General features: G+C 49.4%; 1 protein-coding gene across 1 annotated transcript in view; it reads left to right on the top strand.

The window, feature by feature from the left end:
• LOC102370294 (antigen WC1.1-like) overlaps window positions 1-6459 on the top strand; it is a gene marked incomplete at both ends in the record, with an annotated part of 10405 nt that extends 3946 nt beyond the window's left edge. The window contains 9 exon segments of the mRNA XM_025195818.1: window positions 5-244; window positions 1193-1255; window positions 1340-1654; window positions 2516-2551; window positions 3708-3777; window positions 3779-3843; window positions 4967-5062; window positions 5666-5737; window positions 6370-6459. Coding sequence (XP_025051603.1) covers window positions 5-244; window positions 1193-1255; window positions 1340-1654; window positions 2516-2551; window positions 3708-3777; window positions 3779-3843; window positions 4967-5062; window positions 5666-5737; window positions 6370-6459 — 1047 coding nt within the window.
• Window positions 6460-12916: the final 6457 nt, after the last annotated feature.

Raw genomic sequence — 12916 nt, forward strand, 5'->3', positions numbered from 1 at the left:
TGGGGAAGCATTTGCTCCAATCAGATGACTTCAGTCACTGTGACAATTGTATGCAAACAGCTGGGCTGTGGAGATGAAGGCGACATTGCTGAAGACTTTACATATGGACAAGGTTCTGGCCACACATGGTTGGATCACGTTCAGTGCCTTGAGCATCACAACTCCCTTTGGCAGTGTCCGTCGAAGCCATGGAACCCCCTGTCATGTGCTAATCGGGGAGAAGAGACCCACATTAGGTGTACTGGTAATGATGATGTTTCTTGCCCACAAACACGTATGAAAGCATACATAGATGTACTTGTACATGTATGTACACACACCTGCATTATATGTTTGATTCACTGAAGTTCTATAATAGAAATATTCCCTTTTCAGTACAGACAGTTCTATATTCCCCGAAACGCCAGAAAAGATTCTTATTCTCTCATTCAAAGCATCCTGTGTGTATCTGTGTGGCTATTGGACATGCATTTCCCATCTCTGTTTCTATGAACACCTCTGTATGTACACACACGCATGAACGTATAAGGGGTGTGCATGTCAAAGATGGTGTGAGATCTGAATTCTATTTTTCAGGCCAAATCAAAGGACATCATTTTGGTCTATAAGCTGTCCATGTGGTTGGTTCTTAAGTAAAAATCTTTACATTCAAATCTCTTTGTAAGGGAATGCAGTTACCAGTCACGGGCTGAAGTACAATGCATCAGGTGTCCATAGAGCAGGGATCCTCCGCCAGGGATCTGGGGCACCCTGAGCTGCCACAAGAGCCTTGGAGGGTGCTGTGACATTTGAAGAGATAAGCACGTGCGGGAACGTAAGTGCAGGCATGGGCTTGTGCCTGACCAGCTGGTGCATCAGATGCTCTGTGTGGCCCCTCTCACGGAGGTTAGCATTGTAGTAAATAAATGAGCTTTTGATATAAGGTGCCACTCAATTCACCAACACTATAGAGGGTGTCTCGACTTAAATGAATGGTACCTTAACTGTAAAAAGAATGAAAACCACTGCCATGGAGCAACACAGCTGGAATTGAAATTCAGGGATGTTGCACACCAACTGTATGTTAAACACACTTAAGATTCATATTTATATAATGGTAATATCATAACTGAGAGTACTGCTAACTTCTGCTCTCCCTCATAATGTACACACTAACCAGCCCGTTCATGGCATGTATTTTTTTTTAACCTAGGAAGCAAAGAGAAAACAACTCCGACACAGTTTGCCGAGTGTCCAAACTCCACAAGCTGCACAGGTACCTCTGCCCTTTATTGAATCTCCTCCTTCTGCCCTCAGGCCTTACTCAACTCCCAAGTAAGGCAGTTTCTGCTTTTCCCAGACAAGGAGAAGCTGCGTGTTGTGGGAGGAAAGGACAGATGCTCAGGGAGAGTGGAGATTTGGCACCGCGGCTCCTGGGGAACAGTGTGTGATGACTCCTGGGACATGGCGGATGCTGCTGTTGTGTGCAAACAACTGGGCTGTGGAGCTGCTGAGTCTGCTCTGAGTGAGGCAGAATTTGGGAAGGGGACTGGCCCCATCTGGCTGGACAAGCTGAACTGCAAGGGGACAGAGTCATCTCTGTGGGACTGTTGTGCCGAGCCCTGGGGTAACAATGAGTGTCACCATAAGGAAGATGCTGCTGTGATCTGCACCAGTGAGTGACAGTGTCTTACATCCATGATGCAGGTTTGGAGGTGGGTGGGAAATGTGTTTCCTTGGCTAGATCCTCCTGACTGGCCACAGAATAGACCCCATGTCCTTGATGTAGCTGTCTTATGGGGAAAGACTTTGTGGGCTGTGGTTTTGAAGGCATCAGCCCCCATAGCGCCAGCCTCCATACATACATCGTCCACTGTGCTGGTGTGTTATTCATCTACCAGCCACAGGGCCCTATGTCCGTGCCATACAGCCCTGCCCTGCCAGGAGCTGCTGCACAAGAACACCGGTGCACCCCAGTTCTGACATGCGACTGCCCTCAAACTAACACACAGAGACTGGTGACCAACTGTCCAGCTTCTTATTCCAATCCAGTGCGTGGGGAGCAGCACATGAACCCTCCTCAGTAGACATGAAACACAATGACAGCTTTAATCAACATACGATATAACCCTGCCCCACGGGAGAGAGGCATGGGGCTCTTCTTGCTCACCAGCCTCTCCGCTGGACTCACCTTGTCCTTGACACAGCGTGCACTTGTGCACAGGCTGGTTGTTTATTGTGTGCCAGGAGACACAGCGTACAAGTGACGTGCAGGTGAGGTGTGCAGGCGGAGAGGCTACATCTACAGGACGTGCCCAGTGCTCCTGAGAGGGCTTTTTAAAAGAAGATCCTGCCCACCTGCTCCCTGTCTGCTGACAACAAATCCAGAAATGAGGCAGTGATACCCACTAGGCCCCACTTCCACTCTTTGTCACCAGTCTCCACCTCCGAGATTCCCACAAAGACTCTCAGAGTGTGCCTTCCTGCCATCTCCCCTTCCTGCAGACTTTCACTCTCCTTCTCTCTTTCCTTGCAGATAAGAGCGAGACTACTGCATCTCCAGAGAGAACAGGTAAGATGCCTTGCTATCACTGGGGGTTACATTTCACTGGTGCTGGGTTCCCAGGGTGATGACCTGTAATCTTCTTCCTGAGGGTATAAACAGGAGACAGCACAAGAACCAGATTTCATTTGATGAGATATGTCCCAACACCGCTGATCTACTTCATTGGATGAAACGCAGGTCACCTGTTGCCCTGCACAGGGCACGGGCCCAGTCCTACAGGACAAGGGCAACATGTTCCTTCCTGACAGAGATGTGCCTTAGAAATTCCCTGCGGCATGTATTTCTTAGTGGGGAAAACTAGGGTTTCCCACTTGCACACAAACTCCGGGTTTCATCTCTGTAAGTGGGTAAGCACGGCTTGCCTTGCTTAGAGACATGGCTCAGTGAGTCCCTGGACATGTGGGCACAGAACATGGGCTTTCTCCGCTTACGGTGACACACTCCAGGGATCTCCAAGGTGCATCTTTTTAAGTGGTGAAATCCAACTCTGGTGTGCTCCAGTGCCTGACACTGCCAATCGGCTGCTTGCTGGTCTCAGCTCTTGCACTTCAACGGAGCATCTCTGGGTGCCTGGAGAGTCCAAATGGGGACGCCCAGGAGGAGTACACCAAGCTTCAGGGCCCTGATGCTGTGCACCCCAGAAACAGGAACTACTGGAGTAAAGGAGATCAAGCCATTGAAGCCTCTGGAGTGCCTGCCCTGCCTGCCCCACACTGGGGAACTGCACACGCTTTCCCACCATCAACCTGAAAGATTTCTGCCACCAGGAATCTCTGCTCATTGACGTTGTGGCTACAACTTTGGGGCATTTGTGGTGCAGCAAGGGCTATGGACATATGTTGGCTTGACCTCTACATTGCTATAAACATTTTTATAGGGGCACAAGGACAACATCTGTTTCTACCCTGCAAGGATGAGCTCCAGCTCCTGGAGTGAGGGGTCCACCAAAACTGTTACCTGGGGTGGGAGCTGCAGTGGGTGCTGAGCAGGAGCCATTCCTGTCCAGTGGCTCCTAGCACAGCTGCCTCCATGACAAACTGCCTGAACTTGATGCCATGGGTGGTTAAATTAGAGACTGCATCTCTCTCCTATGTTGTCCTGTTTCTCACACCTCCTGCTTCTCCCAGAAGTCTCTGCCTGTTGCATGTTCCTTTTCTTCCAGAACCACCTCAGCGCCCATCTCTGACAGGTGGGAGAGACATGGTGCCCATAGTCATCTGCATTGTCCTGGGCCCTTCTCTGCCTGGTCCTGATCATGCTGGGGGGACAGGTGCGAAGCACCAGGGCACTGCCCAGAGGTGAGTCCTCATTCTTCTCACCATAGAAAAAAGGCTCTGCAACAGCAGAGGGAGGTTCAGGTGAGGGGAGGGCCACAGACAGAGCTGTGATGCAACCTAGGCCTGGAAGGCCAGAGGTGAGTCCTCATTCTTCTCACCATAGAAAAAAGGCTCTGCAACAGCAGAGGGAGGTTCAGGTGAGGGGAGGGCCACAGACAGAGCTGTGATGCAACCTAGGCCTGGAAGGTAACGGGAGGTACGGCTGAGGAGGGGAGGATGCTGGAAGAGCTGTGAGAGGGAGATCCAGCATACTTCTGAAATCAATCCTTCCATCGGTGACCAAGCAGTACAGTTGTGCAGGGCTCCCGGGAAATATGTAAACCAAGCTGAACTGGGGAAGCTCAGAAGAGTGGGCAAGGCAAAGCAAGATTTCACAGGAGATTAAAGAGATGGGAAATCATGGCAAAAAATATTATCTTGGGTTTGTATTTGGAAAACTGCTAGAAACTCCACTTGTGGAAGTGTTCATGAAGAGAGAGATCAGTGGGATGGATACTATGAGGAAAGGAAATATTAGGAAATCAGCTGGCAGGAAAAGAGAAAGGAGCAAAGAAAACAAGAGTTAGAAAAGGGAAGGTGGGGGAAAAATTCTTATATTTGGCAGAATGAGGGGTGGCAATTCTCCCTTATTGCAACCTCTAGTTTTTAACTTTCAGTAGAACCCAGTGTCAATGTTTGCATTTTGCTACTGAAACTCCTTGTCAATGTTTGCATTTTGCAAGTGGTTGCATGTGTGCATCTGGGTGTGCGGGTGGAAGTGTGAATATATTTACAGTTTTCTACTATGTGAAATTGGGGAACGGTTAGTCTTACGATGGTAGTAAATAGGAAAGATTGAGGCTGAGTGTATGACAAGATTTTGGAACAGGGGAGTAGCCCATGTAATGGTTTCCAGAGGGAAGTTTTTGAATAGGCTTGGTCAGTGCCACATTGGATACTTTTCTTTAAATTGGACAAGGCCATAGAAGTGTGCTGTAGGGCTCAGCTGAGCTCCAAAGGGAAAGGCTGGAGGACCCCTTAACATTTCCTGTCTTAAGATTTCCTGTTTCCATGACCCTGTGTGAAACCTGCCATTTGTTTTCAGTCTCTGGAAGATATTCAGGCCCCTTAACTGATGCTGTGTATGAAGAGATTGATTATAACCTGATGAGGGAGAAGCTTGAGACGTTTGGTCGCTCAGGTCTGTGTGCCCCATTGCCAACACACAGCAAGTATTTAAGGGTTTGGTTACACATTACACTTTAAGTTTCTCAAAGGTTGATCAGTGTTAGTGTAGTTAGAGTAGTAAACATTTGACTTAAAAACCATTTCTGCCTGTCCCCAAGAGAGATCGGGTCATGTTGGCAGGAGCATGAGGTAGAAGTTGGAGATTTTAATGATGGGGAGTGAAATGGCTGGTAGAGAGGCAGTGGATGGGAATGGTGGCTTGGGGCTGGATGGGGAAATGAAGTCAGCCAGGCAATGAAGCCTCTAAAACAAGCCATAAAAGGCTCTCCAGCCTGGACTAGCCTGTGCCCTGCAACCTGCCTGGCCACGTAATGTTCCCAGGTGCTGGACAAAGAGCTGGCTTGGTGCCAGTACCATGCCCTGCCTCTTCCCCTGCCCATGTTGCAGCCTGGGAGCAGACCTCTGTACAGGTCAGGAAAGGTCATTGCTAGGATCATCGTGTCAAAGGGCATCTGAATCCTTTTCCCACTGAAGCCACTGCTCTGCTCTCCTTTGTGGGCTCCCTCCTCCCCAGGTGGATACCAAACTGTCTCTCATCTTCCAGTCTCCTACTCAGAGGACTCTGTGAGGAAGCTGCAGTATTACACTGGGGACAGCGAGAATGGAAATGATCCTGGATCAGTGCAAGGTAACAGGGCAAAGAAGACCCCAGAGATGGAGCCCCAAAGCTAGGGGGAGAATACGTTTCCTGGGGATGTCCTCTAGGTCATGGTCCAGTACAAATGTGAGAGAGTGGGACTGGGTCATATTTAAGAAAGCATTAAAAGTTTTCTGTGATAACCTCATGATAGGAATAGGTAGTCAGATCCGGACACTCCTTGTGTGTGAGTAAAGGGCAGGGAACGGCACAAGGAATAATGTGCTGAGCACTGAGAAGTCTATCGCTGAGCAAATCCAGATCAATGACCAAAATTTTTCTCCCCTGCCACCCTGCCATGAGCATAGAGACCAAGTTACATTCCAGTCTGCATGAGATCCTGCACAGATCCTGGCTGTAATAAAACACATGATCCCAACAATATGGGATGCACCTGAGCAGGGCTGTATCCTTAGTTATTCAGGAAGAACTGAACCTGGACTAAGTCCTCTTTTACCAATGCCCGTGACCTTTTCCTTTCCACCCAGAGCACTCTGAGAGGTTCCTTGCACTCCACTGCAAAGACCCATAGGTCCAGGGCAGCAGGGTTTCCTGGGAACTCAGAGCTTTCTGGGGAAATGGACAAGTCCAAGGGAAGCTGAGGGCGGTGTTTGTTCTTGCAGAGGAAACTTCCCCTGGGGATTTCCAGCAGGATTACGACAGCGTGGAGGAGCCTGAATGGAGTGACATCCCTGTGCCTCCAGACGGTAAAGGTGAGGGGCAAATCCATACCACAGAGACAACATGAGTCTGCTGTGAAACTTTATTTTAGAGGAAAAGTGTACGCTTTCCGAGTGTGTTCCTGAGAGGGGCTGAGGTTTCAGTCTGGAGAGATGTGCCCATATCTCATTGAGATCAGCAGGAGCTCGTCGTGCTCAGGTACTTGGGCTCCAAGCCATGTGTAAACAACTCTTTGATGAGAACTGAATCAATAATACAATGCAAGCAAGTGTTCCCGTATCTCTGATGGCTTGCCAGAACTATGTTAGTAATGTGCCTGTGATGACTGTAGGTATTTTAGGGTATTATAGCACTGCGCTGAGCTCATCTCCCTACAGGGGGCGACAGGATAGACCTTGGCTCTGGATCACCTGCTCTGCCAGGAAGTGGATCTTATGTTTTCTCACCTGCCACGACTTTGATGACATATATATTCCTGGGAGGCACTGCCCATGGTGATCCTGCCTCGTCTTGATCCCTGTTACTTCTGTGGGGCTCCAAAACCTCCCCTTTACCCGAGCCTAGGCTCTCCAGATGGTGTTCACAATATTCTTCTGCAGCCAAGTCACAGTGCTGCCTGTTGTGGCCTTATTTTTGGCCCCCTGCCCCAGGGTGCCCTTGGGCCTCTTTTGGGTACACCCTTCCTGGGGCCAGTGTTGGCCTGTGTTCAAGAAACTCAATAGAAACAGCAAAAAAACACGGAAAAGCATCTCAGCCTTCTTGTCAGGTTCTCATAATGACCCTTTTACTCTTGATCAGGTGCTCAACATCCCAATCACCATAATCCAGACAAAAACATCCCATAGTCGAGTCTTTGCTATGTACTAGCCTACCCTCCACCACTATGACCGTTCACGATCTCTTTGGGGTCTCCCCCATGTGCAGGAAGGCTCTACCTGCGGCTGTAGATTTGTTTGTTTTTTTTTTTTTCCCTTGGGTCCTCCTCCGTGTCCTCTGTTGAACACCTCCATTTAAGAGATTCTCTCAGGCCTTGTGGACTCCCTCGCTCCAGATCCTCAGCTGCTGCTGGCCCTCCATGCTGTGAGTTTTGTCTCACTCCTTCACAGTGCCCTGGCCCCAAGGGCCTGATCATACCCCCACCTCACCCTGCCAAACCCTACCCTCAGGTGTGCTCCTGTCTAGGAATGAGTCGGTGAACTTTTTCCAAGTTCATCCTTTGGTACCTGGTTTCGAGCCCTTGCCCCCTCCAGCAGGACTTTGTAAAGATTCTGGACCAGCTTCAATGGTGAAACGTCACACCCAGTGCATGCATGAGGACTCAGCTGGGTCAGGGAAGGGTTGTGATGTGCTTGAGTCCCTCGAGAGCCCTGACACACTCCTTCTACAGTATAGACGAGCCTTACATGATGGGAAATAACTACCTATAGCTGTTTAGCTGTGGGAGGTTTTTCAGTTTTTCTTCTTTCCTAAGCTGATTGGGGCAGGTGAAGAAGCAGAGAAGCACGTGCTGCACTGGGACGGGACAGGGACATGTGTGTGACTGTGCACTGGCATAGGAAAGAGTCAGGTCATCTGGGGAAGTAACTGCACTTGGTGCCACTGTGTCACTGACCTGGATCAATGGCAGTATGAGTTAGCCTGGCCCTGGGGGATTCAAGTGTCCCACAAGCATCTGGGATGGATAATGGGCCAGTACATTCTTGGGAAAGCCCCACTATAAGCTGCTAAAAAAATGATGGAAAACTGAAGAAGCAGCTGATAAATAGAACAAATGAAAGCCACATATGTGTAACCGAGGCATAGGAAGGCTGGAATTACATTCCCCGTGTGCACCTAAATGACAATTTTCCAGCTGTGAAACTGGCCTTTTTGGTGCCTGGGCACTGGGATTCTATACCCACCATTGCCTGTGCAGTATGGACCCATAAGCACATGACAAGGTGTCATGTATGCTCAGTACGTTATACAGGAGTCAGGTGCATGACTATGTGCACACAGCCAGTCTACATGCATAAGTCACAAAATGAAGCCCATTAGTACTGGATTTGGAATTTAGGGAGGAGGAGAACTCCTCCAAATCTTAGCCCCAAGAAGCAAATTATTTAGGCTATCACTTTGGAGAGATCAGATCTGAGTCTGAGCCTCCAGGCCAGGGCCTTTGAACTTGCATCACCCTGAGTTCAAGAAGCATGGCTCTAACCCCTGACCCACAGGTTAGACATAATCCCAATCTGTCTCCAGCCCTCCTTTTGAAGCTGGACCCCTGGACACCAAGCGAGGGACATGTGCAGGACCAGGATGAAAGATTAAAGTGAAAAGAGCCATGGTTAGGTGAGACACAAGCCACTGGAAAAGAGCCAGTCCCAAGTTCTAGCTTGGACCCTAGATCCCAATGGAGCACAAATTACTATACGTCATGTTATCCACTGCAGAGCTGTGCGAAACTTCACCGTTCCACTTTGACTTGCGTTATGACGTTTAGACGGAACTGCGTTTCATTTCGAATTTTGTTTTGACTTGAAACTGCTGTTCCACTTCGTTTCGTCGAAACAATTTTTCTGTTTCCACACTGTTTTGATTTTTCGCCCATAGGCTATAATGGGGAAGCTAAAAACAGCCTATACCTTTGTCATTTCTGGCCTTCTTTGGATGAAACTTGCAGGAATGGTAGCCTCCTCTGAGGGCATGAAGCCTGCAAAGATTAAATGAGATAGGTGCAGGAGCTTCAGGAAAACTGTACCTCAAGATCTTGAATGCAAAATTGAGGCCGTGTGTCTGTGTGTGTGTGTGTGTCACACAGCGGGGTCAAAGCTGCAGGCATACTAGCCCCTGCTGAGGCTACAAAGCCTTCCTGATGGTGGGGTCTGGTGGCTCTGGACCCCGCCATAGAAGCCACGTGGTGGACAAGACTGGCTGGTGGATCCTCCTGTTCCACATTCCACCTCCGCCATTCTTCCTGCCTGCCTTTCTTTGCCAGCACCTCCATCCACTGATTCAGCATTTGGCTGCTGAATATGGTGCCCTTCATCCTGGGGTCACACATGGTGGACAGCACATGGACTATTCTGGACCGCAAGGAATCAAACTTTTCCTGATGCCCTCCTTCAGCTGTGTCACCATTGGCTACATGTCTGGTGACAGTGGCTTGCCCCAGCCAGGAACATTGATCCCTTGCAAGCTCACCATTTGCCTCTGAAGTTCCCTCACTATGGGGATCATCTGTCTAAGGAAGGCATCAGCAGCTCTGAGGCTCTCACTGGCCTCGAGGAAGGGCTCGAGGACCACCAAGAGCAGAGAGATGGTACCCCACTCAGCTCTGTTCAGGGGGCCGCTGATCCCGATGTCCTCAATCAAGGCCATCTCATGGATGACCTTCTGTTGCTCCAGCAGCCTCTCGAGCCTGAGGTATGTGGAGTTCCACCATGTATCCACATCCTGAGTGATTTTGTGCTGTGGGATGTTTAGCTCTTTTTGTTTCTCCCACCGCATCTTCGCCTGCTTGAAGCTCCAGTGGAAGTAGCCCACCACCTTCCTGCATTTTGAAACTAGCTTGTTCATGGTACTGGCACCGTCACTGGCAGTCTGTCCCCCTCCAAGGCATCCCTGACAACAAGTTCAAACTTGTGTGGTACACATTGGCTATCAACAAAGTTGGCATCATGCACCTAATTGACCATATTGTGGGACCTTGACCTTATCTGTGTGGACACAAATAATATGGCTTGGAGCACTCCCAGCTGGGTCATGAAGCACTACAGGGATTTGGGAGTGGAGCTTAAGAGTTTGGGGGTGCAGGTGGTGTTCTCATCGATCCTTTCAGTCTCAGGCTACAGGCTGAGGAGGGAGAGGAGGATGTGGGTAGTGAACCAAAGACTGCGGTGCTGGCGTTATTGGGAAGGCTTTGGCTTCCATGACTACAGTCCACTGTTTGATGATGGAGACAGTGAGCTCCTGGAAAGAGACAGCCTCCACCTCTCTCTTCTGGGGAGGAGGCTGTTCTCAGCCAGACTGCCTGACCTGCTCCATTAGGCTTTAAACTAAGCCCGTGGGGGGAAGGGGGGACTACTGCCACTCCTGGCCCACTGAGCAACCCTTGCAAAGCCAGCAGACTAAGGTACTTAAGGGATACCACCCCTGCCTCAGCACTGGAACAAACTGTAGGAAAGGCAAGGGCCCCCAAAAGGGACACTTGCATGCCTATAAACAAATGCCTTGGAGCTTGGGGAAGAAATAGGAGTAACTTGTCCTCCTGGTTAACAAAATAATTATGATGTCATAGGGTTAACGGAGACATGGTGGGACTGCGCCCATGACTGGGCCATGGGTATAGAAAGCTATACCCTGTACAGGAGAGAGAGAGAGGACAGAAGGGGTGGCGGTGTAGCTCTCTATGTCAAGGAAATCTACATGTCCCTGCAAGCTGACATTGGCGCCCAGGGTGGACTACTTGAGACCCTCTGGGTGAAAATCCGTGGGGAACACAGCACAGGTATGACTATGGTGGGAGTCCACTACAGACCTTTACCCAGGATCAAAACCTTGACTAGGAGTTTGACAGGGAATTGGCTGAGGCCACATGCTCCCGGTGCATGGTTGTCATGGGGGACTTCAACTACCCTGAGATCTCATGGGAAGAGTGCTCGGCCAAATCCAAGCGATCTCAAAACTTTCTCACCTCCATGGACAAACTCTATCTGATGCAGGAAGTCTATGGGCCAATGAGAGGTAAAGCTCTGCTCAAATTGGTACTGGCAACAGGGAAGGACCACATCTGCAACCTAACAATCAAGGGGAAGCTGTGAGACCATGACCATGAGCTGAACACCTTCACCATCTCACATAAAGCTGGTAAGTCAGTCAGTAATACAGCAGTCATTCACGTCAGGAAAGATGACTTGGACAAGCTAAGGAGGCTTGTCAGTGAGGCCCTCAAGGGGCACAACCCAAAGAGGATGGGAGTCCGGGATGACTGGTTGCTCATCAAGGGAACAATCCTGGATGCACAAGCAAAATCTACCCTGTCTCGTAGGAAAGGTAGCAAAAGAACACAGCAGCCCTTTTGCTCTCCAGGAAACTAGTGGGCCTCCTGAATCTTGAAAGAAAGACCTACAAAGGATGGAGGACTAGATCCACCACCAAGGAGGAATACACTTAACTGGCTGGACCTGCAGAAAGCAAACCAGGAAAGCCAAGGCAGCAACAGAACTCCAGCTAGCTACAAATATCAAGGATAATAAAAAACTCCGTTTTTAGATATGTGAGGAGCCAGAGGAAAAGCAAGGGCAACATTGGACCTCTGCTAAACCAGATGAGACACCTGACAACTGATGCCCAGGAAAAAAGCAAACTTGCTAAACAGGTACTTTGCATCAGTTTTTTACCAGTCCCATTAGTTTTTTACCAGTCCCACGGGATGCCCCAGCCCACAATGGGACAAGGAGGCCCAGGTGAGGGAGATTCCCTAACCTGCATCAAAGCTGACCTCGTGAAGGAACACCTTGAGAGGGTGGATACCTTCAAGACAGCTGGCCCTGACAGTTTACACCCAAGGGTACTCAAGGAGGTGGCAAGCATCATAGCCCAGCCCCTGGAACAGATCTTTGAGAGCTCCTGGTGCTCTGGTGAAGTGCCCAAAGATTGGAAGCAGGCCAGTGCGGTGCCTATCTTCAAGAAATGGAGGAAAATGGATCCAGCAAACTACAGGCCCATGAGCCTGACCTCTATCCTGGGGAAGGTCTTTGAAATGATTATCAAAGAGGCCATCCTTAACAGCCTAGCTGACGGTAATATCTTGAGGGGTACCCAGCATGGGTTTCTTGCAGGTAGTTCTTGCTTGACCAATCTCATTTCCTTTTACAACCAGGTGACCTATCACCTGGACAAGGAAGAAGAGATTGATGTTGTATATTTTGACTTTAAAAAAGTCTTTGATCTGGTATCCCATGATCACCTCTTGGCAAAACTGGCTAACTGCGGCCTTGACCTCACCACGATCCACTGGCTGGGGAATTGGCTCTGCGATAGGACCCAGAGGATGATGGTTGATGGAAGTCAACCATCATGGTGCACAGTGACCAGTGGGGTCCCTCAAGGCTCTGTCCTACAGCCTATACTATTTAACATCTTCATTAATGATGTAGATATTGGTGTCAGAAACGGACTGCCCAAGGTTGCAGATGACAAAAAACTCTGGGGTAAAGCATCCACACCTGAGGACAGAAGGCTGATCCAGGCAGACCCTGACAGGCTTAGAAAGTGGGTGGATGAGAACCTGATAGTGTTTAATATTCAAAAATGCAAGGTTCTCCACCTCAGGAGGGAAAACCTGCTGCATACTTATAGGCTCGGCAGTGTTACACTGGGTGGCACTATAGACAAAAGGGACTTGAGAGTTATGATTGACCGCAAGATGACTATGAGCCTTCAATGTGATGCTGCAGCTAGTAAAGTGAGCAAAATGGTGGCTTGCATCCATAGATGCTTCTCAAG

This window comes from Alligator sinensis, unplaced genomic scaffold (genome assembly GCF_000455745.1).
Source record: "Alligator sinensis unplaced genomic scaffold, ASM45574v1 scaffold2209_1, whole genome shotgun sequence".
Lineage (NCBI taxonomy): Eukaryota > Metazoa > Chordata > Crocodylia > Alligatoridae > Alligator > Alligator sinensis.